This window comes from Rhinopithecus roxellana, chromosome 3 (genome assembly GCF_007565055.1).
Source record: "Rhinopithecus roxellana isolate Shanxi Qingling chromosome 3, ASM756505v1, whole genome shotgun sequence".
Lineage (NCBI taxonomy): Eukaryota > Metazoa > Chordata > Mammalia > Primates > Cercopithecidae > Rhinopithecus > Rhinopithecus roxellana.
The window spans coordinates 158,551,140-158,579,028 of NC_044551.1; the positions used below are offsets into that span (position 1 = coordinate 158,551,140).

Here is a 27,889-nt window from a genome sequence, read left to right on the forward strand (position 1 = left end):
GGGGGCTCTCCTCTGGCCAAATGTCGCCTATTGGTACATAAAACTGTACGCGACACAGGCATTGGGGAGGGGCTTCAGAGACCTAGGACCCACAGGGATAGTCCCCAGTGCTGTCGCCATCCCCTGCCCACCTTTGGTTTCATCTCTCCAGTGCCCAGTTGGTGACAGACCCAGTGCCCTGGCCTCAACCAGGGGGCTGGGGACTCTGTCTTTGCCTGTGGGAAGGGCTTCTCGGCCCTCCCAGCCATCTGGGCCACCCTCTTTCTTCTGGCTTCTCCATTGTGCAAAATGCTCCTCTGCTCTTCTGCTCAGTGCTCAGGGGTCTCTAAGACCAGGGCAAGGTACCCAGGCCACTAGGGGCTTCCAGTGGGAGTCCACTGACCCCAGGAAGGCCACCTGTCTGGACCACCTTCTCCACCAAGCAAATGGGCCTCATGCAATCTTCTTGCCCGAATCCTGACCTCCAGGACCCAGGACAATCCTTGAGGCCGCTGTTCCACCAGCTGGGCACCCAATACTACCAACTCCAAGACTATTGCACCTGCCCCATTTGTGCAGGGGAAAGGGGCTGTCTCTTTAACAAGCCCCCAGCCCATTTCCTGGGCTTCCCCAAGGGAAAGGAGCCTTTGGCCAACCCCTAGACCTGGTTGCTGCCACCCCATCCCATTCTACCCCTTCCCCTCCATAGAAGGGCTGCGTATGCCAGGGCTACCAGCCTAACAATGCTCTTCTTCCTAGCACTGTCACCCCAAACCAAGTTAGGGGTAAGGGGCAGATAAATAGGGTGATTCTTCAGCCCCCTGGCTTTTCCTGGGTGGGGGTGGGGTCTCTGGGGTACAGGAGTCAAGACCCCAGCAGCACAGCTCCCAAAGGCACCAGACGACCCCGCAGCCTGTACCCACCCCTCCCAATCTTGGACCACCTCCCCAAGCTTAGACTAAGTCAAGCAAGGGCCATACCCTGAGTCTCCAGCCTCCCAGCCTGGGCCCCTAGGGAGCTGGAGAGGTATGGGCCAAGGCAGTGGGGGTTTCTGGAAGGAAGAGGGGCTGAGGCTTTGAGATGGCCACAGCGGGAGATGGGGGCTCTGCAGGACGCCCCTCACACCCTGGCCCCCTGAGGTGAAGAAGAGAACTCCACCTCATCATGGCTGACTGGGCTTCTCTGCCCCCCAACCTCCCTACCCCTTCCCCTATGGGACCCCTGACCCTGGCAAAGGGAAGCCCAACTGGAAGAAGGGGGCCTGGAGCCCAGGGTGCCCTGAGGCAGCCCTCCCACCCCCTGAGATCAAGGCAATGGTGGTTTTACAGGCTGACGGGTCAGTCATGGCAGGGGCTGGGGGTTGGGAGGGCAGGGAGGGGGCAGAATGCAGGCCCCCTATATCAGGAGCAGCACCCAGCCACCCCCTGAGCAAACCTTCCTGCTCCCAACTCACCCAACCAGGCCAGAGGCACAGTCATCCCACCCCTGTCCAGCTGCCCCCCACAGCCTCAGGGCCCCTCTGTGATGCTCATCTGGATGTGGGAGGCCAGCCTGAGCGGGGATGCCCCCCCAGGGCACAGCGCAACAGTTCCAAAAAAATAGAGATTTGTATTTTTAAAAAAAATTAAATAAAAGCCCAGCTCTGCTGATAGGCAAATGTTCCCCCCGTCCCCACCCCCACCCACCCGTTGTTTCCCTGGCCTGCACCCCCATCCCACCATGGCCCCAGGGGTATTTACAACATGGAACAATAGAGGCCTGGGTTGGGGGGCACTGCGGCAGGGAGGAGGGGGCACAGGGCAGGTTCCCCCCCCAGAGGGGTCCCCCAAGACAACACAACATCAACAAGAAAAGTTGCAAATCAGGCAGAAATGGGGACGTCATTCCAAGGTCCTTATATACAGACACTGCATGACCAGCAGGGAAGGGGGGCCCAGATGGGACTAGGCGTGGGCATGTGGCAGGCAGGTGGGCCAGCCCAGGAGCAGCACGGGAAGACGAGGCCTCCGCTCCACTCCCACCCCCGTCCCTACCCCACCTTTGGTAACAAAAGCCCTTCAGGGAGCCCCTGGCGGTCAAGAGTTTCCTCTGGGAGCTCCCAGGGAAAGGGGCTCCCCAGTTCAGCCCTGCTTCAGGGCTAAAATTGGGCGTGCTATCCCCGCCCTGGTCGGCCATGAAGGTAACAATGAGTTAGAAGTGTGCTGCCCACCCTTGACTCCACCATCTGCCCAAATCGAGGGGGTGCTCCCTGGAAGTCAAGGAAAGGAGCCCAGTCATTGTAGAGGAGCCCTCTTGGGCATCAGCTGGGGAAGCCCCATAAAGGGGAAGGGGCCCCTGGGGGCTGGGAGATGGAAAGGAGGGGAGAGGACCTGGACCCTGCATGGGAGAAGGGCCAGCGTGGTCATGAGGCCAGTGATACACCCACTTGGGGCCCTGGCCAGGAAGTCCACGCTGAAGGGGTCAAGAGTGAGGCCCTGGAATGGGCCCATTTGGGAGCTGGCCGGCGGCTGGGGGAGGGGGGCCGGCCGGCCAGAAGGGGGCTCACAGGTAGATCTCGCGCTTGGCCGTCTGGGCAGATGCCGGTGTGGCTGCGGGTGGGAAGTCCGAAGTCTGGGTCAGGGGGATTTCCTCCAAGGTGGCCGAGTCCTTGCAGGAATCATGGCTACTGTGGGAGAAGGCACTGTAGGAGGGCAGGAGGCGCACGGGGGCCGTTTTGGTGTTCCGGTCTTCCGGGGGGCTGGGGCTGCCGGCACCCGCAGGCTCCTGCCCTCCTCGGTCCTGGTAAGGCACGAAGGTGGAGAGTTTGAGGGCGCTGCTCTTGGTCCGGCGGCTGGGAGATGACTGGCCAGGCATCCAGCATGTGTCAGAGTGGCCAAACTCACTGCACTCCCGGGTACATGTGCCTGTCATGGCGACATCAGGCAAAGGGCGAAGGTCTGTAGGAGCAAGTGGGGAAGAACAATTGTCAGACATACAGCCTCTGCAAAGCTCTGCTTCATGGCCTCCCACTGGCATCTACACCCTGCCTCAAGACAGGAGTATGCGCCCCTTCCTGACCACTGAACTCACAGGCACACACACCCTCGAATGGACACATGCCCTCCCACCATCGACCTACTGGCCTACTGTACACACGCACATGCACACGCACACACACCAATCTATCTTTTTTCTTTTTCTTTGTTTTGAGATGGAGTCTTGCTCTCATCACCCAGGCTGGAGTGCAATGGCGCGATCTCAGCTTACTGCAACCTCCACCTCCTGGGTTCAAGCAATTCTTCTGCCTTGGCCTCCCCAGTAGCTGGGATTACAGGCGCCCACCACCATATCTGGTTAATTTTTGGATTTTTAGTAGAGATGGGATTTCACCAGGTTGACCAGGCTGGTCTTGAACTCCTGACCTCAGGTGATCCACCTGCCTTGACCTCCCAAAGTGTTGGGATTACAAGCATGAGCCACCGCACCCGGCCTTATCCTTTCTTTCCTTCAAGACAGGGTCTCACTACTGTCACCCAGGCTGGAGTGCAGTGGTGTGATTTTGGCTCACTGCCGCCTCAATTTCCCAGGCTCAGGCGATCCTCCCACCTCACACTCCCGAGGAGCTGGGACTATAGGCATGCACTACCATGCCTGGATAATTTTTTGTATTTTTTGTAGAGATGGGGTTTAGTCATGTTGCCCAGGCTGGTCTTGAATTCCTGAATTCAAGCAGTCCGCCTGCCTCAGCCTCCCAGAGTGCTGGAATTACAGGCATGAGCCACAAAGCCCTAAACAGACAGATTCCTTCCAGCGTCACCTATCCCACAGTGCTCTTCTTACACACCCACCAAATCTGCCCTCAGACAGGTGCACAAACACACTGCCTCATCGATCTCCAGACAGGCTTAAACGTGCAAATCTATCCTCAGGTGGGGTTGAGGAAACCCCCATCCTCATTTAATTGACGGACACAATCAATCTCTCTCTCTCTTTCCCTCTCTCACACACACAGATAGGCATGGATGCACAAATCTACTATACTGGGCACCTCTATCCTCAGATGAAATTGGGCACATCACTTCCTTCAGAACCCCCTCAAGCCTCACATGCTCCTGGTGGTCCTGAACCCACCCTCCTCCAGCGAGGCCTTGCTTTAAACCCAGGGGGAAGGGACAAGCTTCTATGTGGGATATTCACATAGAAGCACACACTCGGCCGGGCGCGGTGGCTCAAGCCTGTAATCCCAGCACTTTGGGAGGCCGAGACGGGCGGATCATGAGGTCAGGAGATCGAGACCATCCTGGCTAACACGGTGAAACCCCATCTCTACTAAAAAAACAAAAAACTAGCTGGGCGCAGTGGCGGGCGCCTGTAGTCCCAGCTACTCGGGAGGCTGAGGCAGGAGAATGGAGTAAACCCGGGAGGCGGAGCTTGCAGTGAGCTGAGATCCGGCCACTGCACTCTAGCCCGGGCGACAGAGCGAGACTCCGTCTCAAAAAAAAAAAAAAAAAAAAAAAAAAAAGAAGCACACACTCACATCCACAAGCACACTCATGCAGCCCCTCCCCACCTCACTTTGGCCCCTAAACCAGCCACCACCCCTGGCCTTGCCCCGGCTCCCTGCCCAGAACACCCATGGGAACAGGAGTTGGCTGCCTGACATTAGCAGTAGCCGGTGTAGTTGCTGAGCAGCGGGGATCTCCATGGGAACGGCTGGGCCATGAGCACTTCCTGTCACAGCTGTCCCTGTCCTGCCCTTGCTCAGGGACAGCACCAGGCAGTGACCCCCCCACCCCCCAGGGACATGGCTGAGCAACACTGCCTGGGACAGGGGCTCCCCTGGCACCACCCACTCTGGCTTGGCCTCCTGCCAGTGCCAGGTGAGGAGGGGACAGCTCTGTTGTTAACCCTCAAAGTGCCAAGGCTCTACAGCTCAGAGCAGAGTTGAGGGACACAACATGGCTCAGAGCAGAGCATGGGCACTGGGTGGGCGAGGCTGGGTGCTGGGCAGAGTCCCACAGACCCCAGACCCCAGAGCAGCTCCCACATACCTGGCACTCTGCCTCAGGGCCTGCTCCGGCCAGCCGGCTCTGCGCGGGCACAAAAAGGACGAGACGGGCATGAGATCGCGCATGGAGGGGCGGAGTGGGGGTGGAGGACACTCTGAGACCTAGGGCCTAGGAGGTTAGACAAGGGCCCTGTACCTGAGGCAGGGGAGGGAAACCTCCCATCTTTTGTGGGGAGGGGAGGCTTTGAGTTGAGGGAGTGGGTGAGACCTGAGGACAGCTCCAAGTTAGAGAGTCTTTCCATCTCAGGGGTTAGCTCGTTCACTCGCCCCCTCCACAGGCTGCCATGGACACCTTCACACATGCACACGCACTGCACACACACTTTCTGACGGCACACCTCACCATCCATTCCCATGCTGATCTCTGCTCCAGCTCACATCTACATTTTGCCATCAGTCTCCAAATCCCTCCCAGACAGGCCTTTCTCCTCACCAGACCTCCTGCTGCTCTTCCTCAAAGAGGTGCCAAACCTTCTCCCACTCCTCTCCCCAGCAGATTGTCACTCTGTTCTCTGATCCCCCCCCCCCCCACCGTAGCATCCAGGGCCCAATCTCTATTCTCAAGGCCTTCCCACCGTTAAGAGGACCACCACCCACCTTCTCAAGGTTTCCTCACCGTTATGTGAGCTTTCTGGTCAACACACTCAGGGTCCCTGTTACCAAGTGGCCATGTAAACATGGTGCTGAATCCAACAGCTTTGGAGTCAGAGAAACCTGGGTTTGAATCCCTCCCAGGTCTGTCACTTTCTAGATGTATGACTTTGGGCAAGTGACTTAACCTCTCTAAGCCTCAGTTTCTTCCATTGTAAAGTGGGTGCCATAAAGTTCTCAGATCACAGAGTGGTTCTGGGGATTAAATGCGTGTATACCTGAAAGCCTTCAGCACGGTGATGATGACTGAGCACACAAGAACTCAATACACAGAGGATTTGTTTAAGGCCTTGTCACCATTCCCAGGCTTCCACTCATTCCTGGGGTGCCCTGACCATGGTGCTGTGCCTCACCATTCTCGGGGTGCTCCATCTCTCCTATGCTGCCGTCAGGGGTGGTGCGCTCATAGTGATCCTCAGGCAGGGCCAGGGGACCGAGTCGAGGCCCTGAGGATGACTTGCTGGATGGTGTCTCAGACTCCTCCAGGCCACTGTCATAGTAACTGTGCTGGGATGGGTCCTGCAGCTCCTGGGCCTGGCTGGTGGCCGAGAAGGTGACGCGGCGGTGAGGTAACTGCAGGGAGAGAGATTGTCACTACCGCCCAGCCAGCTTGCCCACAGGGCCCACCACCATACCAGGCCTTAGTACAAGCCAAGCACCATCCTACTCAGACCTCAACAGCAACCAACAGAGACAGAGACCCAGGCCCTAGCATAGCATATTCCTCCCGAAAGCACAGGCCTCCGTGAAAGTCTGCTCCTGAGTTCTAGGACCGCTCCCAGTACAACCAAGTCCACGTACTGGAAGTCCCAATACAGCGCAGGCCCCAGTGTTATTATAGCCCCTATGCCACCCCAATAACCCTCATCCAGTGCAACCACTTGTTATAGCACAACCCTTCTAGTTCTAACCCAGCTTCCCAATATTGGCAAAGCCTTCCTTTAATCCCAGAATGGCCTATAATACAGTGTAGAGCCCAATACCAGAGTAGCATAATACCACCCAACTCCCCTAATTCCAGGTCAGCCTCTAAACACCAGCATAGCCTGCAATTTCTAGAATAGCTTCCTAAAAGCAGCAGACTCCTAACTCCCAAACAGCTCACCAATACCAGAACAGTTAGTTCCTTCATTTCCAAACAGCACCCTCCAAACTCCAGCTCCTCACCTGTCTCACTGCTCTTGCCACTGCCTCCTTCCAAATGAGGGGACAACCTTTCATTTCTTATCCTCTGTTCCTCATCCCTGGTTTGTGATGTTGCAGCAGTCTGAAGACTCCCTGCTGTGGCCCCTCCCACTCAGCCCCCCATCCCCACTTCACTCCCCTCCAGAGAGGCCTGGGAGTGGAAAAAAGAGGGAGGAGCCTGATAACAAACCAGGGCACCTGGGGGAAGGAGACAAAGCAGAACAATGGAAACTACCCAATCCTCCCAATCAGGAAATAGAATATTCACTGGAGAGGGTAGGGCTCTGCCAGGAGCCTGGACATGGGGGGAGGGCATGGCACCCATTAGGGATTAGGAAAGCTGGTCTCAAAGGGTGACTCCTTCCAAGAAATAGGAAGTAGCTTCTGGGAGGGCTGCTGGCATGAGGAGCCAGACTTGGAGGCTTGGACTGGGGTCTGGGGACTGGGGACTGGGGGTCAGGAGAGTGGAACCGTTACAGGCTGCTCCCAGCCAGCAGCCCTGTATGCCTGCCACAGGTTAACGATTAGCCCTGGAACCTGGCAACCTCAACTTGGCAGTTGGCTTAAGCAGCCAGCCACCCAAATACCCACTTGGGACTGCCACAGATTTTCCTGCCAACCAGAAATTAGGAGTTGTGGAGGGCGCAGACCCAGGGCCCCTGGAGGCCAGGGGTGAAAACCACCAAGCCCAGGGCCCTGCTGATGAGTCTCCACGCTCCTTCCCATCCTCCAAGACTTTGGCAGTGCTTTGTCTTACTCTATAACTCTGGATAGGAGGTTATGAAGATGGCCAGGGGAGGTGGCCCTGGCTTTGTAGACTTACCCTCCTAACAGCCCCATTCAAGGCAGCTAGGGTGGAAGAGGCTGTCAAGACAGGAGTTTTGGAGCTGTGGGGAAGGTAGCCCAGAACTGCCTCCCCACTATCCCCAGTCCTGAAGATGGCTCCCACCTCATCTTCAGGAATAAGCGACCGTTCTTGGAATCCTTGTATTGATCTAAAACACTGAAGGGTCTGGGTGATGACTGATAAGGTCCCCAAAACTGATATGGACATTTGGGGCCGGGAGGCCATAAAGGAGTGTAGTCCACCTGTTGTAGAGGTGAACAGGGTCCAGGAGAGGTCTGGGAGGCACGGGGTAGTATGGTTGTTGGTGCTTCTCTTTCCAGTTTTCTTTCAAGATACTGGCCAGCAGTCCCACCTCCCTGCAGAACCCATATCTGATAATTGAAGGCTTCAGTCCTGCCTACTAAGCAAGTTGCTTGGTCTCTTTTCCCATGATTCTTTTCTGTAAAATGGAGGGTTGAGTTATACCCAACACTTAATGTTCCCTCTAATTTCATGACTATCAAATTATAAAAGCCCAGATCAAAAAATCTCTCTCAAACTCTTTGAGTCCTGAAGCTCTAGACACTTACTGATTATTTCCAATTGGCTCTGGCCACTGGCCCTTAAGATTCAACATGTCTGAAACCAAATTCTTCTTCAATTAGCTTCTTTATGGTCAGTGATCTCATCACTATCCTATCACCCAGACTCAGAAGGCTGACGTCTACCTGGGAATTCTGGTAGCTCTCCCCTCATTCCCCATCTCTACCCCATATCCAATTATCCCTTGAATCCTGTGGGTCCTTTATCCCTAACCTCGGCCAAATCCATCCATCCATCACCCCCATTGCCACCATCATAGTCCAAATCTTAGAGGTTCAGTCCTGTACCTTCATCTCTATGCCCTTTAAGCCCACCATATATTCCAGTGAACTTTCTAAAACTCGGTTCATCTAAAACACTCATGAGCTTTCAGGGACTATTTCCTTCTGAAGAACTTTTGGTAAGGCATCTATGTCCTCTACAACCTGCACTTCTTCTAGTCTCTTCTTTCAGCTTTCTCTTATGCCTTCCATTCTTGCCAGAATATTCCTTTTTCTGCCCTTTCCCTCCCTCCAACTTGGTTCACTCCTGCCACAGGAGTTTGCTCACACGGTGACCCTGTGAGGAGACCCTGTGATTAGGACCCTGCCCTAATCCTGCTCATCACTGACAAGCTGACTTTCTCCTTCCAGAAGCCCATCTCCATGTCTTGTGTAAGTTTTCTCACACTATGCTCGTCAAAGGAAGGGAGGGGCAATATGGTAAAATAAATTCAGAAAACTCAAGAGGTAAACAAAATTGGGGCTGGGCACAGCAGCTCACACCTGTCATCCCAGCACTTTGGGAGGCTGAGGTGGGCAGATCGCTTGAGCCCAGGAGTTGAAACCAGCCTGGGCAACATGGCAAAACCCTGTCTCTGCAGAAAACACAAAACTTAGCCAGATGCGGTAGTGCACGCCTATAGTTCCAGCTACACAGGAGGATCGCTTGAGTCCAGGAGGCAGAGGTTGCAGTGAGCCAAGATTGCACCACTGCACTCCAGCCTGGGTGACAGAGCAAGACCCTGCCTCAAAAAAAAAAAAAGAAAAAAAAAGTCTAGCAGTTTCCCCCTTTTTTGGAGGACTCTGCAGAGCCTTTAATAGGCTAATGTGATCGTGAATTTCTTACTACCAAAACTAACTTCCCCACAGAACCCCTTTTTTATAGCGTAATAGATAATAGGAGACCCGCCTGCTTTGTGTTTGAATCTAGCTGCATCACTAGTTTTCACTTCTGAAAATGAATATTAAAATGACCCATATCATAAAGAGTTATGAGCACTGATTAAACTAATTCGCACAAAGTGCTTAGCATGGTACCTCACACCTAGTAAGGACTCAAAAAAATGGAAGTGAGGGCTGGGCGCAGTGGCTCACACCTGTAATCCCTGCATTTTGGGAGGCCAGGGTGGGTGGATCGCCTGAGGTCAGGAGTTCAAGACCAGCCTGACCAACATGGAGAAACCCTGTCTCTATTAAAAATACAAAATTAGCTGGGTGTGGTGGCACATGGCTTGTAATCCCAGTTACTTGGGAGGCTGAGGCAGGAGAATTGCTTGAACCCAGGAGGCGGAGGTTGCAGTGAGCCGAGATTGTGCCATTGCGTTCCAGCCTGGGCAACAAGAGTGAAACTCCATCTCAAAAAAAAAAAGAAAAAAGGAAGTGAGTAGTAGTATAAGTAGTTTCATGGAATAAGTTAGGAAAAGCTTGAGTAGGGCGCTTCTCATTCGACTCTTAAGGCTCTCAATTGCCTCATCGTTCACTTGGTCTGTCTTGTACAAGTATGGCCATTTTTTTCATCAGGGTCTAGTACCATGCTGAGTACTCAGTGGAAACTTGGCCTATGTGTGTTGATGCTGACAACAGGTGGTGTGGTTTGGTTGTATCTGAATGTTGGGAGAAGACATTCAATGTGGCTCCACGGATGGGTTAGGTTGGATTAGAGCTGAGTAAGAGACAATCCCTCAGACCATGGGAAAGAAAAAGAGATGAAGATGCTAAAGGAATAGGAGAAAGACGGAAGGAATGCCAGCAAGGACAGAAAAGGAAGAGAAAGAATGGGAGGTCAGGAGTTGTTGGAGGTCACGACACGGTTAGATCTCACTTCCCAAGGACCCACTCCTCCAAGGACCCCAGGAGTTTTTACTTTGGGGCCCCTCCCAGGACACTGGGGGAGTTTGTGGATGGAATCAGAGGAGAGAGCTGGCACCTTGGTCCTCTTGGGAGTGTCTCAAGCCTCTTTAGTCACCATGAAGATAGGTTACCTCTGGCCTCGGAGACTCCCCTAGGGCCTGAGGCCCCTCAGCCATGATTTAGCCTTCCTCCAACTCAGGCACAACCAGAGACAGGGCAGACCCAGGAGAGCAAGAAGTGAGAGACGGAGAGAGAGAGAGTGAGAGCAAGCAACCCAGGGTGGCCAAAGCAAGGAGTGGAAAGAGGGGATGGAGGTAGCAACACAGGCAGAAGGCAGAGCTAGGAAGCCTCTGCTCATGAGCAGGGAACCCCCTAAGAGCAGGGGTGCAGGGCAGGTCAATGAAAAGAATTTAGGAATTCCCTTGCCTCCCCCTGGGCCCAGCTCCCTGCAGCCCAGGCTGGTGATCATGGTGGGGAGACACAGGGGAGAGCCAGCTAATTGCTGGGTGTTGAGTGTTGTTGGGATGAAGAGACTGGGGAAGGGACTTGAGGGAAGGACTTGCCCTGGGGGAAGGTGGCTGGTGTAATCAAGAGGTTCTCTGCCTTCACCCAAGGCAGGAAGGCTGAATGTTATTCCCTACCAGGTGCTCCAGTCTGAGGTCTGTCAGAGGCAACTGTTTGAGCAGGTTGGAAGAATCAAGCCTCAGATGGGGCAGGACTTGGGTACAGCTCCACCCACCCTTTCTGGGTCATTCTTAGGAAGAAAGCCCTACAGACATGGGGCAAGGGGATACACTGCCAGACACCTCCATTTGAAGGCTGATCGGAAGGCCGCTTTCCCAGAGATGGATAGGGACATGGGGGTGGATGGCAAGATGGTAGGCTAAGATAGTGTGGGGTACAGTGGGCAGGTCTAGGATGTGGCAAGTGGCAAAGAGAAGGGAAGGGGAAAATGAGGTAGGACCTGAGGACAAAGGGCTGCTTCCAGTCTCTCTCGCTTCTTCTCTCAGTTCCAGAAAATAAGAAGCCAAAACTCCAAAAATAGAGAACTTTATTGTCAGGGTCAAGGGCATGTGGAACCCAGCCCCAGAAGCCTAGTGGTGAGGAAGAGGTTAATGCACAATACACACAGAAGGCACAATGGGGAGGTCCCCTCCTCTGGCAGACTCCCCACTCAGTTATCCACGGGACCCCAGGTCTCCCTGTTTCCCTCCTACAGAAGCACCTAAGGCTGGTCTCACATAGAGACCTAGGTTTGGAGTAGACTTCTTCCCCATTTCCCTCCCCACTTCTGCTCACCTGCCCACCACCCCCAACCCACAAGGCCCAGCAGCTGGTTCAGGGCAAATCACAGGCCTCTCCCCAGTGGGGAGAGGGCAGGGAGGAGACCACAGAGCACACCCTCCCTTAATCTTCACTCAGCCTAATCCCTGTGCCTGGGTGAAGCAGCAGTGTTATTACCAAGGTCCCACCTCCCACTGCTGGCTCAGGCTGGCCCCCATACGGGCAGGCACAGTAAACCTGCTCCATCACTCCCACACCTCAGTCCAAATGGCTCCGTGGTAGGGGTGGGGTAGGGGCTGGGGTGTGCTGAGCTGAAAGGGCTGGCCTACCTGCTTGCTGGGGTATTTGGGGGGGTTGGTGCGGTAGCTGTAGTCGGAGTACTGCTCAGAGCCCGTGGACGTGGTGTCCCCGGTGCCCACGAATGTGTTTGCAGGTGGCAAGTCCTGTACCACCTGGTGCTTCTTGGAGGCCGAGGGTGACTGGGGCTGCAGCTGGATGGAAGGCAGTGGGGAGTTAGAGCGGTAGTGGCGGCCCAGGTCAGGGCTGCCTGGTGGGTAGTTGAGGGGCAGGTGGATGCGGGGACTGTCCCCAGGGGCATCGCTCATCAGGTTGAACTTGAGGGACTTCTGCAGCCCGGCCTCATCCTCGTCCTCCACTGGCTTCACGGGCTTTGGGGACTTGCTCTTCTTGCCCTTGCTTTTATTTCCCTTGGAGGCCTTGCCACTGGGCTTGGGGGCATACAGGTCCTTGGTCTCCTTCTTACCAGCCTGGTAACCACTTTTGGCCTCCCGCTGCCGGCAGTAGCGCACAAGAACCGCCAGGGCGATGAGCAAGGCCACGGCCACCACACCGGCCACCACACCAAAGAGAATGTTGCCACGCTGCTTGGAGCGCTCGTATTCTGGATCCCCAGCAATGTCAATATCCAGCGGTGTATCCAGGCTGTGGCCCAGGAGGGTCTCCAGCAGCGTGCGGTTGGCCAGAGTCTCATTGACATAAAGGTGGACCAAGGCTGTGCCATAGCGTGGGGGCTTGCCGCGGTCACTGACCTTCACCACCAGGCGGTGTAGCCCATGGTGGCGCCGCTCAATCTCCTTCTCCAGGGTGATCGCACCTGAATGTGAACCAATCTGGAAGAGTCCATAAGGGTTGCCACCTGCGATGCTATAGATCAGCTCAGCATTGACACCAGAGTCAAAGTCCTCGGCTGCCACCTGGCTGACCGTCTCACCAAGACGTGTCTGGGGGGTCAGCAGCCGGTGAGAGGTGTTAGAAGGGGCAGTGATATAGGGTGCGTTGTCATTCTCATCCAGCACATTGATGGTGACACCAACATAAGCTGAGCGAGGTGGGACGCCACCATCCACCGCCTTCAGCTGGAAGGTGTAGGTGCTTTGTTGCTCTCGATCGAAGCTCAGGCTGGAGAGGATAGTGCCTGTGCCATTCTGGATAACAAAGTCACCATTGTCCTGCTCCACTGACAGCTGCACCCGGGCATTCTCCCCCTTGTCTCCATCAATGACAGTCACCATGCCTACTGGACTCAGCGCTGGCATGTTCTCCATCACTGAGAAGTTATAGCCACTCAGCATAAATTTGGGGTCATTGTCATTGCAGTCCAGCACATTGACAAGGACAGTGGCTGTGCCCTGGAGGCTAGGGCTGCCCCGGTCAGCTGCCACCACCTTCAACTCATAGCTGTCCCGCTGTTCCCGATCCAGGGATGTCTTCACCTGGATCTCTCCAGTCTCGGGAGAGATGGTGAAGAGGCCCTTAGCAGCCGGCTCAGGCTCCAGAGAGTAAACTAGCTCAGCATTAGAGCCAGAGTCAGCATCACTGGCGGTGACCTCAGCAATCACTTCACCAGGTTTGTTGTTTTCCGGGAAGGCGACCTCAGTGACACTCTGAGTGAAGATAGGTGCGTTGTCATTGACGTCCACCACCTGCACCTTGAGGGAGTTGGTGCTGGAGAGTGGGGGGTTGCCGGAGTCCACAGCCACAATCTCAATGGTGTAGTCTTTGACCTTCTCGTAGTCCAGCGGGGTGGTAGTCTGCAAGAAATACTTCTTCTTGCTGTCACTGCCTGTCTCACTGGCCTGGCGCAGCTGGAAGGGCACATCACCTGCCACCACACAGGTGACAGCTGCATTCTCTCCCTCATCTCGGTCAGATACCTGCACCAGGGCCACAGCTGTCTCCTCTGCCACATCCTCTGAGATGTTAGCCATCCCATCTTGATGAGTCACTAGCCCTATGCCCCGGATCTCAATGGTGGGGGCGTTGTCATTCATGTCCTTCACGGTCACAACCACCTGGGCACGGGCACTCTTGGGGTTGGTGCCTCGGTCCTTAGCAAGCACTGAGAAGCGCAAGGTGCTTAAGTCCTCACGATCCACCGGGCCCTGAACAGTGATAAGTCCAGTGTTCCTGTCCAGTCGAAGAAGACGCCTCACAACTTCGGGTGCCTGGTGGAATGTATATTCAATCTCTGCATTGGCACCTTGGTCTGAGTCATTGGCCTTCACCTATGGGACAGGAGAGAAAAACAAGGGGAACAGAGATGGTTTCGATCAGGGATAGCAAATAAAGGGGCACATGTGCTGCCAATGTCCTTTCCAACAAGCATGGCAGACACAGCCAATCTAACATCGCTCCCTTTCCAGAAGCCATGTGTGTACTGCCTTTTCCCAATTCGGACACTCTGGCAGGCATTACTAACCTATTTTCCTGAAGAGCTCAGATGCAGCCTGCAAATCCTCAACAGTGCTACAGGAAACTATTGGAGATGGGACAGGGCAGAATTAAACTTCACTTGTCACTGCTGTGTGGGTCCACAAAAATACCAGGAGAGGATGAGGATCCAATGGAACTAGGGAAGCCATTTCACCAATGAACCCTGCCTGAACCCTCCTGAAGAGACGGAGAGGTGTGAGTAGTAGAGGTGGTGTGTGTGCCCGTGTGAATGTGCACTACATGCACGCCTGCACATACGTATGTGTATGATTGTGTCAGAATGTGTGATTATGTGTGATATTTTTGTATGAGAAGGTATGTGTCTGTATGTGTATGACTGTGTCAGAAGGTGTGATTATGTGTGATTTTTGTGTGAGAAGGTATATGTGTTTGCACACATGAGTAAAGACTCACATGCCCACCTGAAGGCCCCAGGTTGGAGTATTTCTTTTGAAAGAAGTCAGGTAGGGTTGTGGGTCAGAGAAGCCCTCCAGGCCGGGCCCCAGCCACTGCTCTGTCAAACCGGGGAAACCTGTTTCAGCAGCAACTTCTCCTCCTGGCTGGCACTGGCTGGCGAGGCACCAATGCGAGGAATCTGGCCTGAGCCTGCAGCCAGGAGGGAGGGGCTGATGCAGGCCACAGAGCCTGCTGGCAGTGGGCTGGGCTCCCAGCATCAAACAATGAACTGTCTGTCCCTTTGCAGTCAGCGGGCACGCCCTCCCACGCCAACTCCGACGCGCACTCGATCCAACTCTATACAAACATGGTTGGTAATGGGGCAAGAGGACTCAGGTGGGAATGGCCATGGGGTACTACTGGGCAGGGAGAAACATGAGGGCTGGAGTTAGGTCACAGCCAGACAGAATGTGATGGCTGTGGGGAGTGAGGGGAGAATAAGCATAACTTGGTAGAGTCTCTGGGGTAACAAAACAGAAGAGTCCTGCGTTCAAATCCCAGTTATACCACTTCCCAAGTAACTGTATGACCTTGGGCCAATTATTTAACTTCCCTAAGCCTCAGTCTAGGAACATGTGAAATGGGGATAATAATGTAACCTATTTCACAGAACTGTGGCTAGTATCAAATGGGATAATACAGGTAAAAATGCCTGACACAGGGAAAGTGCTCCCTAAATAGCATTTACTTCTTTTTGTCTGTCCAATCTCTACCCTCCTACCCGCCTGCCTCTGAAAAATCAGTGCTAATGCAGTAGTGGGCACTGCACCGAGTGAGCCCTCCAGCCACTGCCAGTCCTCTCCTCCTTGGGAATGGGAACTCCAGCTATCCCTGTCTGGGCTTTTGCTACAGTGAAGACTCCTGGGCAACGGTTCCCTAGGTACCCTGGTCTCTGCTCACATCTCTGGGTGCCAAACCTTAACAGTTTCACCTCCCCTCACCCCAGTTTACCTGTCACTAACTTTATGATGAGGATCCCCAGTCTCCCTTGCCTCTAGATTGGTCTTCCAGCTTCTTATCTGTCTCTTGTCTCACCTCCCTTTGTCTCTGTCTGTGACTCTTGGCTTCTGTCTCCTTTCTATCCTTGCTCAGTTCTGATTCTGCCCCATTCCCACAGCCTGTTTTCTTCCATCTTCTTTTTTCAGCCCTGCTGACCTCCCTGCTTACTCTCTGCCCTACTCTCCCGCTTCACCTCACTGGGAAGTGGTAAAGCTGTTACACACCTAGGCTCTGAAGCCAGACTCTTGGCTGCGGCAAAGATGGACTCTGAACTCATTAGCTGTAGGATATCAGGCAAGTATTCTAATCTGTATGGGCTCAGTTTCTCATCTGCAAAATGGGGATAATGCTTACCTTGTACTGTAAGGATTAAATGATACAATACACATCACGTGTTTAGAATGGTGCCTGGCACCTAGGCTATTATTATTTGCCATCCCCGACTGTCTGTCTCCCTTTTCTTTTTCAGTCTCTTTTCCAGGTCCCAGTCTACCAGGCTCTTAAAAAAAAAAAAAAAAGGCTGAAACTCCCACCCATCTCCCCCTTCGACTTGAGGACCTAGGACTAAGGGTTTTCCAGGATGGGTAACGGTGTCCAGGGCAGGCCGCGCCTCCTCAGCTCCCTCACATCAAAGAGAGAGGCATCTTCAGCCCATGGGGAAGGAGAAAGGAGCTGGGGCTGGCAGGAGGCCAGAGCTGAGATGACAGCGGGAGATACACCCACCTGTCTGCAGGGACGCTTTCTTTGCTCCCTCCCAGGCCCCAGTTCCATCAAGCTGCCCAGCGCCTGGGGCAGTTCCCATGGAGGGGTGCTGAGAACTTCAGCAGAGGAAACTGACCCCCACTAACCCCACCGTGCCAAGCACCCCACACCTATGGGCACCCCATGCCTAAGGGAGGAGGCAGGTATATAGACACCCCAGTATGTGTTTTTAGAACACCTGGCTAAAATGATCTCATTTGACTTTGTCAGGAAGAGGCAAAATGAGGCTATTTCCTTCAGCTTCAGGAAAACCTCATTTGGTTAAAGGGAAACTGTCCCTGGTTGGGAAGATACTCTCATCTCAGGAGAGATTCCACCTGGATAAACGGTGATTCTTTTGTTCCAACTCCGCTCACCTGGCTGGCAGAGAAGGTCTACTTGACTAGGGCGGGAGTTTCACTTCTCAGAGGTTTCCCCAGTTTGAGTCTGCTTAGGGGTGGGGGGAAACTGTTCATATGCTACGTCACTGTCACTTAAGTAGCCTAATAGAGGAAAGTAATATCACTGCTGGGGTGGGGTGGGAAAGACTCCCCTGGCTGAGTTTGGGGAGAAGGGGTCTCACTACAGTATTCTGGCAGTTTTTCCCCTAAGTGAAGGGAACTCTCACCTGGTTGGGTGGGCTCCCATTTCTAATGGTGGATCACCCTGACAGTTATACGGAGGGGCCTCTCACCTGGATGACCGAGTGGCCTATGGGGCTATTCTCAGATAGTTCGGCCTCATAGGAGGGCCGCTCAAACTTGGGGGCGTTGTCATTGGTGTCGAGCACGGTGACACGCAGCAGGGCACTGCTGGCGCGTGGGGGGCTGCCGCCATCCTGCACCTTAATGGTGAGGTCGTAGGAGTCCCAGCGCTCACGGTCCAGGTTGCCCATCACAATGAGCTGTGGTTGCTTCTCCTCCTGGTCCTCTGCCACCTGCAGCCCAAATAGCTCCTGGGCCTCAGGCCCAGCCTGCAGCTCATAGGATGCCACACCGTTGGGACCAGCATCACGGTCTGAAGCCAGCGGGATGGGGAAGAGTGAGCCGATGTTGGTGTTCTCAGGGATGGCCAGAGTGATGACTGGTGAGGCGAAGTTGGGTGTGTTGTCATTGATGTCTTGTACTTCTATCTGGCCCTCCAGCAGCCGGGGGCTGCCATTCTGCACGAGGTCTGTGATAGACACCTCAAACTCCAGGATGCAGGGATCACCAGGGAGCTGGTTCTGGCATTCACGGAGCCCCTCACGGTCGATGGAGGTCTCGGTGGTGAAAATGTCACCTGTCTTGCCATCCACGCGAAGGTACGGGGCACCCACCTCTAGCTTGTACAGGTGCCCCACATCTGGAAAACCATAGTCGGCTGCGAGGCTCCCAATGAGGGTGTTGGGTGGTTGTTCCTCCGGCACCTTGTACACTACCCGAGTGGCGTGGCCTGGGGATGGAGCCAGCAGGAGCAGCAGTGCTAGCAGCATGGAGGGCAGCAGTAGCCGTTGCCCCCCAGGGCCTGGGCTGTGCCTCAGCGGCCCCATCCTGGCAGGCCCCAGAATCAGGAGGGCTGCAAGGGGAAGAGGCAAAACAGAGGCCATGAGCTGGGAAGAGAAGCCTGGCCCTGAGCTGCCCAGAGCTGGCCCCATACTCACCCTCTCCCATTGACACACGATTCTCCACAAGAGCAGTCAGTCCCAGCACAGAACCCCAATTCCAGAAACTCAGATCCCTGAATCTCATCCACAGCTGGGTGTAGCAGCAGTGTCTGCCCCAGCTGGAGGAGCCAGTAAGAGGCCTGGCATGCTTAGAGCAGCTCCCGCCCATGGAACACCCTCGCCCACCTGACGCTCCCTGGGCCCGAGCCCGGCTGCCCTCCCTCTTTCCTTCTTTCCCTCCCTGCTCTCTGCTCTGTGCTTCACCCAACACCTCCTTCTCACGAGCATCCTGCCTTAGTCACCGATGGTAATTACCCTGATACTGAGATAGGGAGAGAGAGCCAGTGGAAGGGTGAGGCCTCGAGCATCCCCAATCGGAGCACCCCTCCCCACATGCATGGTAGGAAAGAGACACAAGTACCTCCTTACACACCCCAGACCCTGGGACCATGACTTCTCACACTGGGCCCCATTAAGGTTGACTGGAGGGAGAGGAGATGATGTCTCATTTCTCCTTATTATGAGATGCCAAGTCAGTGCATATGTATGAGATATGACATCTCAAATCCTCTTTTTCTGACAATCTCCCACAGTGTCCAGTGTTCGCCATCCCCATAAAAGGCCAGCTTAAATTGGGCAAGGCTTGTAAAATGGTTAGGGTTGAGGAGTAGGTGTTAGCCTTCCTGACTTTCCCCCAACACATATGCCCCAGAGTGTGCACACAGGCCCCAGAGTGCGCACACAGGCCACAGAGTGCGCACACATGCCCCAGAGCGTGCACACAAGCACATGAACAGTTGCTAGGGCTCCTCTCCTCCCCCTTCTGCTGCCATGGGCAGGTGCATACAAGGGAACACAAGTCAAGATTGGGGTCAGAACTGTGGTCAGGGCTGACTAGCTCTGGAATTGGCATTGGGAACTGCCCTGGCCTGTCCTTAGCAACAGGGAGCCCAGCAGGTCTAACTGGGACAGAGCTGCCAATGATTATGACACCACCAGCCTTTCCCTGACCACTCCCCCACCCCACACGCTTTGGTCTCTGGATGAACATCTGGCTCCTATTTGACATCTATCCCCATATATCCAGCCCCTACCACACACGCCTTTCCCAATCTCTGCCCTAGCCAACCACAAGCTGCATCCCCATCACCACAATAACCTCCTTCTTCTGCCCATCTCCCCTGGCTTTGAGGTCGTGCATTTGCAGATCCCAGTCAGACCCAGCTACTGTCTCTGTCTTGAATGCCCCCTCCTCTCCAACAAAACCATGGCCAGTCCCTCCTCTATTCAAATCCAAAATCTTTGGATCTGCAGTTTCTTTAGAGGCTTCTGGTTCAGTCTCCTTTCCTCACTTCCTCACTTTTACCTGGAATACCTTCTCCACACCTGTAATACCCACCCCACATCAATCCCACTGAGGGCAGGCTCTGGCCCTCCAGGAAGCCTTCACAGTCCTCTCCTGCCCACGGTGACTTCTCCTTCCTCCAACTCACAGCTGCTTATTGTCTGCTCCAATCCCAAGGCAATGAATCATGGGGCTGACTGGGACACCGCCCGCCTGTGTTGTTCAGCTTCAGTACTGTGCACCTATTCCTGAGTTATCTGCCTCTCCAGGCAGACACAAAGCACCATGAAGGGACAAGTACTCTGTACACTCACTCATCCCCTGCCCCCCAACAATGCACCTTTGCACATCTGGGTACACTGTACGGACTCAGTCATGCATTCAACAAATGTTTATCGGGCATTTACAATATGCCAGGCTCTGTCCTGGGCACTGGGATGCAGAAGTGAACAAGACTGGTCCAATCTGCCATGACAGTGGTTCTAACTCAATGACTATTTGTCCATTTTGTTCGGTTGCTTCTGTATACCATTTGGCGAATGTAAGGCAGCAGGGTGGGGAAAAGCGAGGGCTGTGGCATCAGACGGTCTAAGGCAAACCCAGCTGCTCACTTCCTGGCTGCATGATCTGAAGCAAAGATTTAGTGCCTCAGTTTCCTTATCTGTAAAATGGGGATGATGCTACCTATTTCCTAGGGTGTTTGAGATACTGTGGGCTAAATGTGGTACTCAACAAAGGACTCCTTCAAAGCATTTAGCACAACTATAGTTGTGTACCTGTTTGGAAAATGTGTTAATTGTCTGTCTTTGCTACAAGATGGTGAGCAGAAAGCAGGAGAGTTTCTATTTTGTTTGCTCCTACCTCCTCAGGGCTTAGCCCTGGACCTGGCATACAGTGGGCACTCAGCAGCTCTCGAATGACTGTTGTTATTTTGGCTTTCTGGGCTTAGCCTTTCCTGGTGTGTGACCACTGCTCTTTTACTTGCTCACTTACCCGATTCCCCTACTCCACTAAGAACTTCCTGGGGTAAAATGTAAGTCTTCTCTGTTTAGGGCACATAGCAGACTCTCAGCAAATGTTCACTGAATGCACAGAGTCCTTAGATAAATCAAACACTTCCCCTCCTCTGTGTGGCCTTCCCCAAGCACAGGCCCCTCCCTAAAGTGTGTGCAGCCGTATTATCAGATTGGTGTGAATGTTTGTTCCCATTGCAATCTTAATCTCCTTAAAGGAAGCAGGAATTTATCTGATACTCCCTTTGGATCCACCCTGCCTGCAGTCACCTCCCCTCCACCTGCATGGACCTGACACAAGGCTCATCTGACTACTTCAACCCCAATCCAAACACATCCCCAAAGGCCCATCACCAGAGAACCTCGTTTTCTTATGGGACTGAGTCCTGCTGCCACCCTCCTCTGCATATACAAGGTGGTATCACTGTGCACCCCAATTCTCTACATAAGTCTTGGCAGGTGAGGTGTTATGTGGGAAGCCCACAGGAATTACCCTAAACCTGACCAAGAGAATAAATAAGGCAGTCACTGTTTGCCTCTGTTCTCTCTAGATCAAGGATATTTAAGATAGTTAATCTTTTGTGGTCACATCCTCCTTCAAGAATTTTCTAAAACCATGGTGCAGATTTTTCCAGGAAAAATGACTGTTCACAAACTTTAGCTGCTAATTAATTCAGGGGGTCATGATCTGGCAGTCAGAGCGAATGATGTGTGGCCACTCCAAGAGCTGCAAATGAAGCCCCCACCTCAGGCTTCCTCCATCTCACAGTCACAACCTGAAGCCTATAACCTTTCAAACCTCCTAGGCAGAACAGGCACACATGCTTGTGAGACTACCTCTGACCCCCATATGCTCTTTCTCACCCTTAGGAGTTGCCTTACCTCCAGCCAGCAAAAGAACCAGTTAAGGACTGTGGTATCTAACCTCTGAATTGGAAAGAGAAGGAGAACCACAGGATAATATCCAACTCAAGGAAGGTACAGGATGGCGGGGCTGGGGAAGGGTCCCAGAAAGGAGGAGGAATGTGGGGAAAACAGGGTTGGGGGAGAGCTGCTCACAGTGGGGAAAGGAGCTGAAGAGGCTCAGGCCCTTCAAGCATCTGGAGAGTTCCTTCAAAATAAGGATTATCTGGCCCCACCCTTAGGAATCTTTATTCGGGAGGTGGGACCTAGAGAAACCCCCAAGCAATTGTGATGCAATGGTCGGATCATCTGGGTACAACTTTAAGGTAATTCCAGGGAGTTAAGAAAGGGCCTGAGGTCCTGCAAACTTTCCGTTGCCAGGCTGGAATGCAGTGGTGCGATCTGGCCTCATTGCAACCTCTGTCTCCCGGGTTCAATCAATTCCCCTGCCTCAGCCTCCCAAGTAGCTGGTACTACAGGCGCGTGCCACCACGCCTGGCTAATTTTTTTTTTTTTTTTTTTTTTTAGTAGAGACGGTGTTTCACCATGTTGGCCAGGATGGTCTCGATCTCTTGACCTTATGATCTGCACCCCCCCTCGGCCTCCCAAAGTGCTAGGATTATAGGCGTGAGCCACCGTGGCAGGCCGGGTACTGCAAACTCTTTTATTTGGCGGGGGGGGGGATGGAGTCTTGCATTGGACCGCAGTGGCTCAATCTCGGCTCACTGCAAGCTCCGCCTCCCGGGTTCATGCCATTCTCCTGCCTCAGCCTCCAAGTTTGAGTAGCTGGGACCACAGGCGCCCGCCATCACACCCGGCTAATTTTTTGTATTTTTAGTAGAGATGGGGTTTCACCATGTTAGCCAGGATGGTCTCAATCTCCTGACCTTGTGATCCGCCTGCCTGGGCCTCCCAAAGTGCTGGGATTACAGGCGTGAGCCACTGCCGCACTTGGCCCCTGCAAACTCTTATCATCACCTTTGCCATCATCATCACTCATTATCATCTCAGCAAACACTAAGATTCTACTCAGTACTAAGCATTTTACACACATGATCTCTTTCCTCCCAACCCTCTGAAATGGGTACTATTTATTATTACACTCCTTCCCATACTACAAATGATCAAATGGGGGCCAAGAAAGAATAAACTGTCTCAAGTCACAGAAGTAGTATGTGGAAGAGCCAGGACTTGAGAAATAAGAATGCCTCTTCACATCCCAGAGTCTGGGGGAAAGGAACAGAAATATCTGAGGCTAGAATCTGATGCTTGTTATGTCACACCCACCTCCCCACCATTCCTGGACTGCCAACCTTGCCCAGTAAGTAGGGAATAAGAAAGAGTGGGCCTAAGGGTCAAGGAATGGATGAGCCCAGGCTTCCTAGGCTGCTGCTGTTCACATAGGGGCCTGTAGAGATGCAGGGAGAGAGCCAGGATGGCCTGGAAGGGCAGGAACAGCAATAAGGAGGCCTTCCCTCACCCCTGCCCCCATCATCTCTGAACTTTGTCCCTAGCAGTTGGGCACTGGGAGTCATTAGTCGCACATGGCAGCCTTTGATACATGCAGCGTCTTATCTGCCCTTCCCCAGGCCCTGACTGCCTTCCTGTGCAACGGTGCCCCACCTCCCCCCAGTGACATGGGCACCCAGGACCCTGAGAAGCCAGAGCCTCAGGGGGAACAGGCACAGGGACCCATGTCCCTCAGATAGAGGAGCAGAAGTGTCATCAGGGGTGTAGGAGTAAGGGATAAGGAGGGGATAGAGTCCCAGAAAAGCCGAAGGAAATACCATCTATGTCAACATCTGGGAAGGGATGAGAACAGAGGTGAGGGTTCGCCCGGAAACTTCATTTCCAGCCCACCCTGGGGACTAAGGTCCATTTTGCTGAGTGCTGTGGCCAGAGAGAAAAAAACACACAGAGGCAGCCACCACTGTCCCAGTAGCCAGGTCAGCTCTGACTCCCCACCCTCACTCCAGCACTGTTACACAACGGTCACTGCCGCGGGCACAAAACACCAAGGGACAAAGGGACTGTCTGGGGGAAGAGGGGAAGCAAATGGGGCTGTGTGGGGTGGAGCTGAACAGAAGCCTCCCACTGAAAGCAAGTGTGCAGACCTCAGCTCCTCTCCCCTCTCTCCCACAACCCTCTATTAGCCTCTGCAGGGCTTCTGGGCACCTGCATGCTTGAGTCAGATTGTTGGGGTTAGAACCCTCGCTCCACCACTTCCTAGCTGTGTGACGTTAACCAAGTGAATTTACTTTTCTGAACCCGTTTCCATACTGTGAAATGGAAATAATGAATCCTACCTCTTGAAATTATTTGGGAGAATTAAATGAGATCTCACGCCTATAAGGTCTGTTACATTAAGGTCTGTTTACATCACATGTAAAGGACAAATCATTTTTTTCTAAGTCTTCCAATTGCCATTTTATTTCCAGCATCAGGCACACAGTGGGTGCCCCTTTGTTGGATGAATAAACAAGCCAATCCCTCGCTGCTTGGTAAGTCCTATGAAGGCAATGATGGTACGCATCTTACTACTGCATCCTCACCACCCACCATGGGCCCTGGCAGATAAAAGGTGCTCAATACATTGTTGAATAGAATCTCTGCACCAACTATCCTTGCTCACGTAAGGGGCAGCCCTCACCTTCTCCTTGTTTTTCCACACTCCTCCCTGAACCTTGATTCCCACTTAGCTCCTCCCCCACCCTCGTAGGCCCCCTCCTGGCCCTTCAACCCCCTTCTTCCCAGCAGTAAGGTTACTATCGCTTGCCCAGCTCCTCTGCAGAAGTAGCCACAGCAGCAGCCTCTCTGCTAAGAAGATGCCAGACCAGCAAGACACCCCCTTCCAGCTGAAGTCCCTTTTGGAATTGGGAATTGGAGGTGGGTAGGAGAAGGGGTAAAAACTAAATGCGGCCAGAACTGAATCCAGACTTGCCTCCCTATCACACTGCCTCTGGCCACCTCTGGGGGCCCGTCTCCCTCTCCCCTCGACTCCACCCCATGCCCTAGTCTAGTTGTAATTACAGGTTCCAATACCTCCCAGACCTTCACGTCAATAAAGTAACATCACTACCCCCACGCCCCCCCTCCCCCCAAACAGAGCTAGACCTCCGGGTTGTCATAAAAACTTTCTGGGTGGCCCCCTTTCCTGGCAGCTCCCGAGGGTTGACCCAGAACAGGTGCTAGAAGGCTCGCGGCGTCCTCCTGCACGAAGTCCTGGACTCTGCCGACCCGAGCAGCCCCAGTCCGCACCGCCTTGGTGAGCGGGCGCTCCCAGCACACACCCAGCGCGCGGAGCGACTCCTCCCAGAGGACGCCGACTGTGTGTGTGTGTGTGTGTGTGTGTGTGTGTGTGTGTGTGTGTTGCGGGGATTGGGGGGTGGCAGAGGACGGCGGCAGTTTCTTGGGCTCTGGTGGCCCCACCCCCACCCTGGCAGCAACTGGCCTCCAGGAACCCAAGGCAAGACTAGGGCGCGGCGTGTTGAGAACGCGCCTCGGCTAGTTGGGGGAGCCCTTGAGCCCCCCGCACCCAGGCCACCGCGGGGAATCCCTCCTCCCCTGCATCTCCGGCCTCGGCCTGGGGTCCCCCGCAAGCCGGCGCCGGCGCGAGCAGCGCAGCGGGCGCCGGGAGGGGGCAGGGAGGGAGCCGGCGCTGGAATCACAAAGCCGCGAACCCGGCTAGGCGAGGACATTCTCATAAAACCGACCCTCTCGTGGCGAGCGGAGGGGGGATTTTACCCTACGCTCAATCCTCCAAGGCCTCAGTGCCGCCCTCAGTCTTTCCTGGCAGAAGAAATAGTAGCCGACCACTATTGGGGAAACTGAGGCCATAAGTCTGACTTACAGAGGGTAGCTGGGGGGTAAGGGGTGCGAGACCACCTCGCCTACAAATTCTGCTCCTGTGCCTGCCGCGATCGTCTTTCTGGCTCCAGGGCCTGCCCGCGCACACACTGGCCTACAGCGGGGACTAGGCGGAGGGGGCACCCAGGTGTGAGACGAACCAAGGTGTGCGAGACCCACCAAGGTGTGTGGGACCCAGGTGTGCTGGAGATCCAGATGGCTCAGAAAACTCAGCTAAATGTCCGGAAGAGGGTCGCAATCACCGTTCCAGGCTAGCACCCTCTGCAAATGAACCTGGGGCCCCGGAGCCCCGGAGAGGCGGGATGGCTGGGCCAGCCAGGTCCAGTTTGTTCCCGGAACACCGGCCGGTTCGGCCCAGGAGTGGGGGTTGGGGAGGCGCCGACTGGGAACCAGGCTTCCCGCTGTGCTGATATTTACAATAACAATGTCGCGATTAAGGTGGCAAGGCGCTTGGGGCTCGCCGAGCGACCCCGGTGGCTTCTGCCTGAATCTGGACTCCGAGGGAGAGGAACGGAGTGTGTGTGTTTGTGTGTATGAGCTGCAGGGTGTAATGTAATGTGACACTGTTGGTTTAAGGTGTGTGACACCCAGTGTTAAGATGGGTGAAGCAGTGGATTCTGTGTGGCTGTGAGGCGCTGCTGTTGGTGCCACTTCCTGTGTTAGGCTGTGTGCCGTCAAGCTTGTGCTGAGATACTGGGTTGTGTGTTTGTGTGGGTGCAGTAGAGGGGTGCAAGGAGACCTGTGCTGTGTACCTATATTCTGGCCAAGAAGTGAGTGAGATGATATATGTTAGGGTGTGTTCCTTAAAGGAATGTGGGGAGTGGCTAGGTTTTGAGGGTTCGTGTAGTCAACTGTGGCTGTGACACTCGTACATGAGGGCACGAGACTGTGTTTGTGTGTCCAAGTCGCGGGGTGTCACACCCGGTTGTGTTGTTGCTCTGTAAAGCCACGGGTTGCGTGTCAGTGCTGCTGATCGTGCAGACACTGAAGCGGATTCTGAGCTGGTGACGGTGCCCCAGTGGGCGCTGGTGTGCGGGAGGTATGTCTGTGTGCACATATGTACGGATGTATGTATGTGTGTATATATGTCCACGGTCTGGCCCTCTGGGTGCCCGCGGGAAGCTGGAAGCGGCTGAGTGAGCCGAGCTAGTTGCCCAACAAGTGTGTATGTATGTGTTGTGGACAAGGGTCCCTGCCTGCTCCGTCCTCCGGGAGCCCCCCATCAAACTGGGGGCCGCGCGCTTCCCCAAACCCATCCTCCACGCCGCGCGCTCCTGGAGTCTCCTTATCCCCGTCTTTCTGAGAGCGCCCAGGTTCGGGACGCGGGGACTGGGGTTCTGCTCAGCACCCCCTCCCCTCCCTCGGTTTCTCGCCGCGGACCTGGGAGACCGGAATCCCTCGGCCGCATCCCCCACTCTGGGCTCCCAGCCGCCCCCAACTCAGCCCCCTCGCGCGGAGCTCGGGCTAGGCCCCCGCGGCCTCGCTCCGCCGAGCGCCCCTCCCTCAGCTCCTGCCGGCCATGACCGCTTCGGGCCCCAAGCCGCTGCAGCCTCCACCGCCACCGGATCCTTACCCGCCTCCGGGCAGCGCCGGTCGCCCGCCCCGCTGTCCATGAGCCGCCGCCGGCCCCGGCCCGGGCTGCGGCTCCGCACGGCTGGGGCTGGCGCTGCGGTTCGGGCTCCGGCTCCGGCTGGCTCTGGGCGCAGCAGCCCGGCGGCTTTGCGTCCGCGCCGCGCTCCCGCTCCCCGAGTGTGTGAGGCGGCGGCGGCGGCGGTGGCGGCGGCGGCGGCGGCGGAGCCAGCAGAGAGCGGAGCGCACAGCCCGGCCCGCCCCCTCCCTCCCTCCTCCCTCCCGGCCCGCCCGCCTCCCCGCCCCCCTTTCGGCCGGGAGGTGGAGCTCGGGACCGCTCCGGTCCGGACTGGGAGGGGACCCCGAGCACCGCTCCCTAAAGCCTGGACCCCTCCCTTTGCTATCTCTTCACTACCCGAGGCCCAGTACACAGGCCGTCCCCTCCTCTGCGCTTCACCTTACACTTATCCCACCCAAGCCTCCATCTAGGACCGCTCCTGAATTCCCCTCCTTACCCTACTCAAACACCTGTCCCCAGCTCTGTCTGCCCCCTGGGAAGCCGAGGAAAGGGAAGTGTCTCCCACAGCGCCTTCTTCCCTGGGCACTTGCTCCTCCATATCCACCCTCTTCCCGCCCAGATCCCCGATCACCCTGTGTGGCCCTCCCTTCCCACTGCGCTCGGGGAAAGTCCACCCCTCCCCCTCCGGCCGAAGCCGCAGAGCGGTCAGCCTAGGTGGCCGCAGCAAGCTGTGGGGGTGGGGCTATGGAGGGGACCGTGGGAGGAGGAGGCTAATGGGACCCGGGGGCTCTAGAGTGAGGATGGGGAAGATACACAAGCTGAGGACGAAGTGCTGCGCCTGAGCTCAGGCTATTCGAGGGTCCCCTGATCACCTGCCCTCTGGGCGGCGTAGTGCTGCGGCCACACGTATTTG

At 55.0% G+C, this 27,889-nt stretch overlaps 1 protein-coding gene across 5 annotated transcripts; it reads right to left on the reverse strand.

Annotated features, from left to right (window-relative positions):
* Positions 1–1,567: 1,567 nt before the first annotated feature.
* On the reverse strand, positions 1,568–27,555 carry PCDH1 (protocadherin 1). Of its 5 annotated transcripts, XM_030927748.1 has the most exons (6): positions 26,962–27,150; positions 17,310–18,172; positions 12,016–14,211; positions 6,031–6,250; positions 5,010–5,048; positions 2,788–2,915 (listed from the first exon to the last, which is right to left on the reverse strand). In XM_030927748.1, the coding sequence occupies exons 1-5, from the start codon at positions 26,999–27,001 to the stop codon at positions 5,023–5,025; spliced, it is 3,345 nt and encodes a 1,114-aa protein (XP_030783608.1). In that variant the 5' UTR covers positions 27,002–27,150; the 3' UTR covers positions 2,788–2,915; positions 5,010–5,022. The 5 variants fall into 5 exon arrangements, with proteins under 5 accessions (XP_030783606.1, XP_030783604.1, XP_030783605.1 ...); XM_030927746.1 differs by lacking the exons at positions 5,010–5,048; positions 26,962–27,150 and adding an exon at positions 27,473–27,555 and having other exon boundaries at positions 1,568–2,915; XM_030927744.1 differs by lacking the exon at positions 5,010–5,048 and having other exon boundaries at positions 1,568–2,915.
* Between the last annotated feature and the right edge of the window lie 334 nt (positions 27,556–27,889).

Bases quoted from the DNA above. Each gene is read 5' to 3' on its own strand.
- PCDH1 (XM_030927744.1), bottom strand. From the start codon at position 27,001: ATGGACAGCGGGGCGGGCGACCGGCGCTGCCCGGAGGCGG. The intron at 18,173-26,961 runs GTAAGGATCCGG...TTCCCCTTGCAG, and splicing joins CCGGCGCTGCCCGGAGGCGG to CCCTCCTGATTCTGGGGCCT. The intron at 2,916-6,030 runs GTGAGGCACAGC...TTGCTCCTACAG, and splicing joins GATGGAGCACCCCGAGAATG to ACCTTCGCCCTTTGCCTGAT.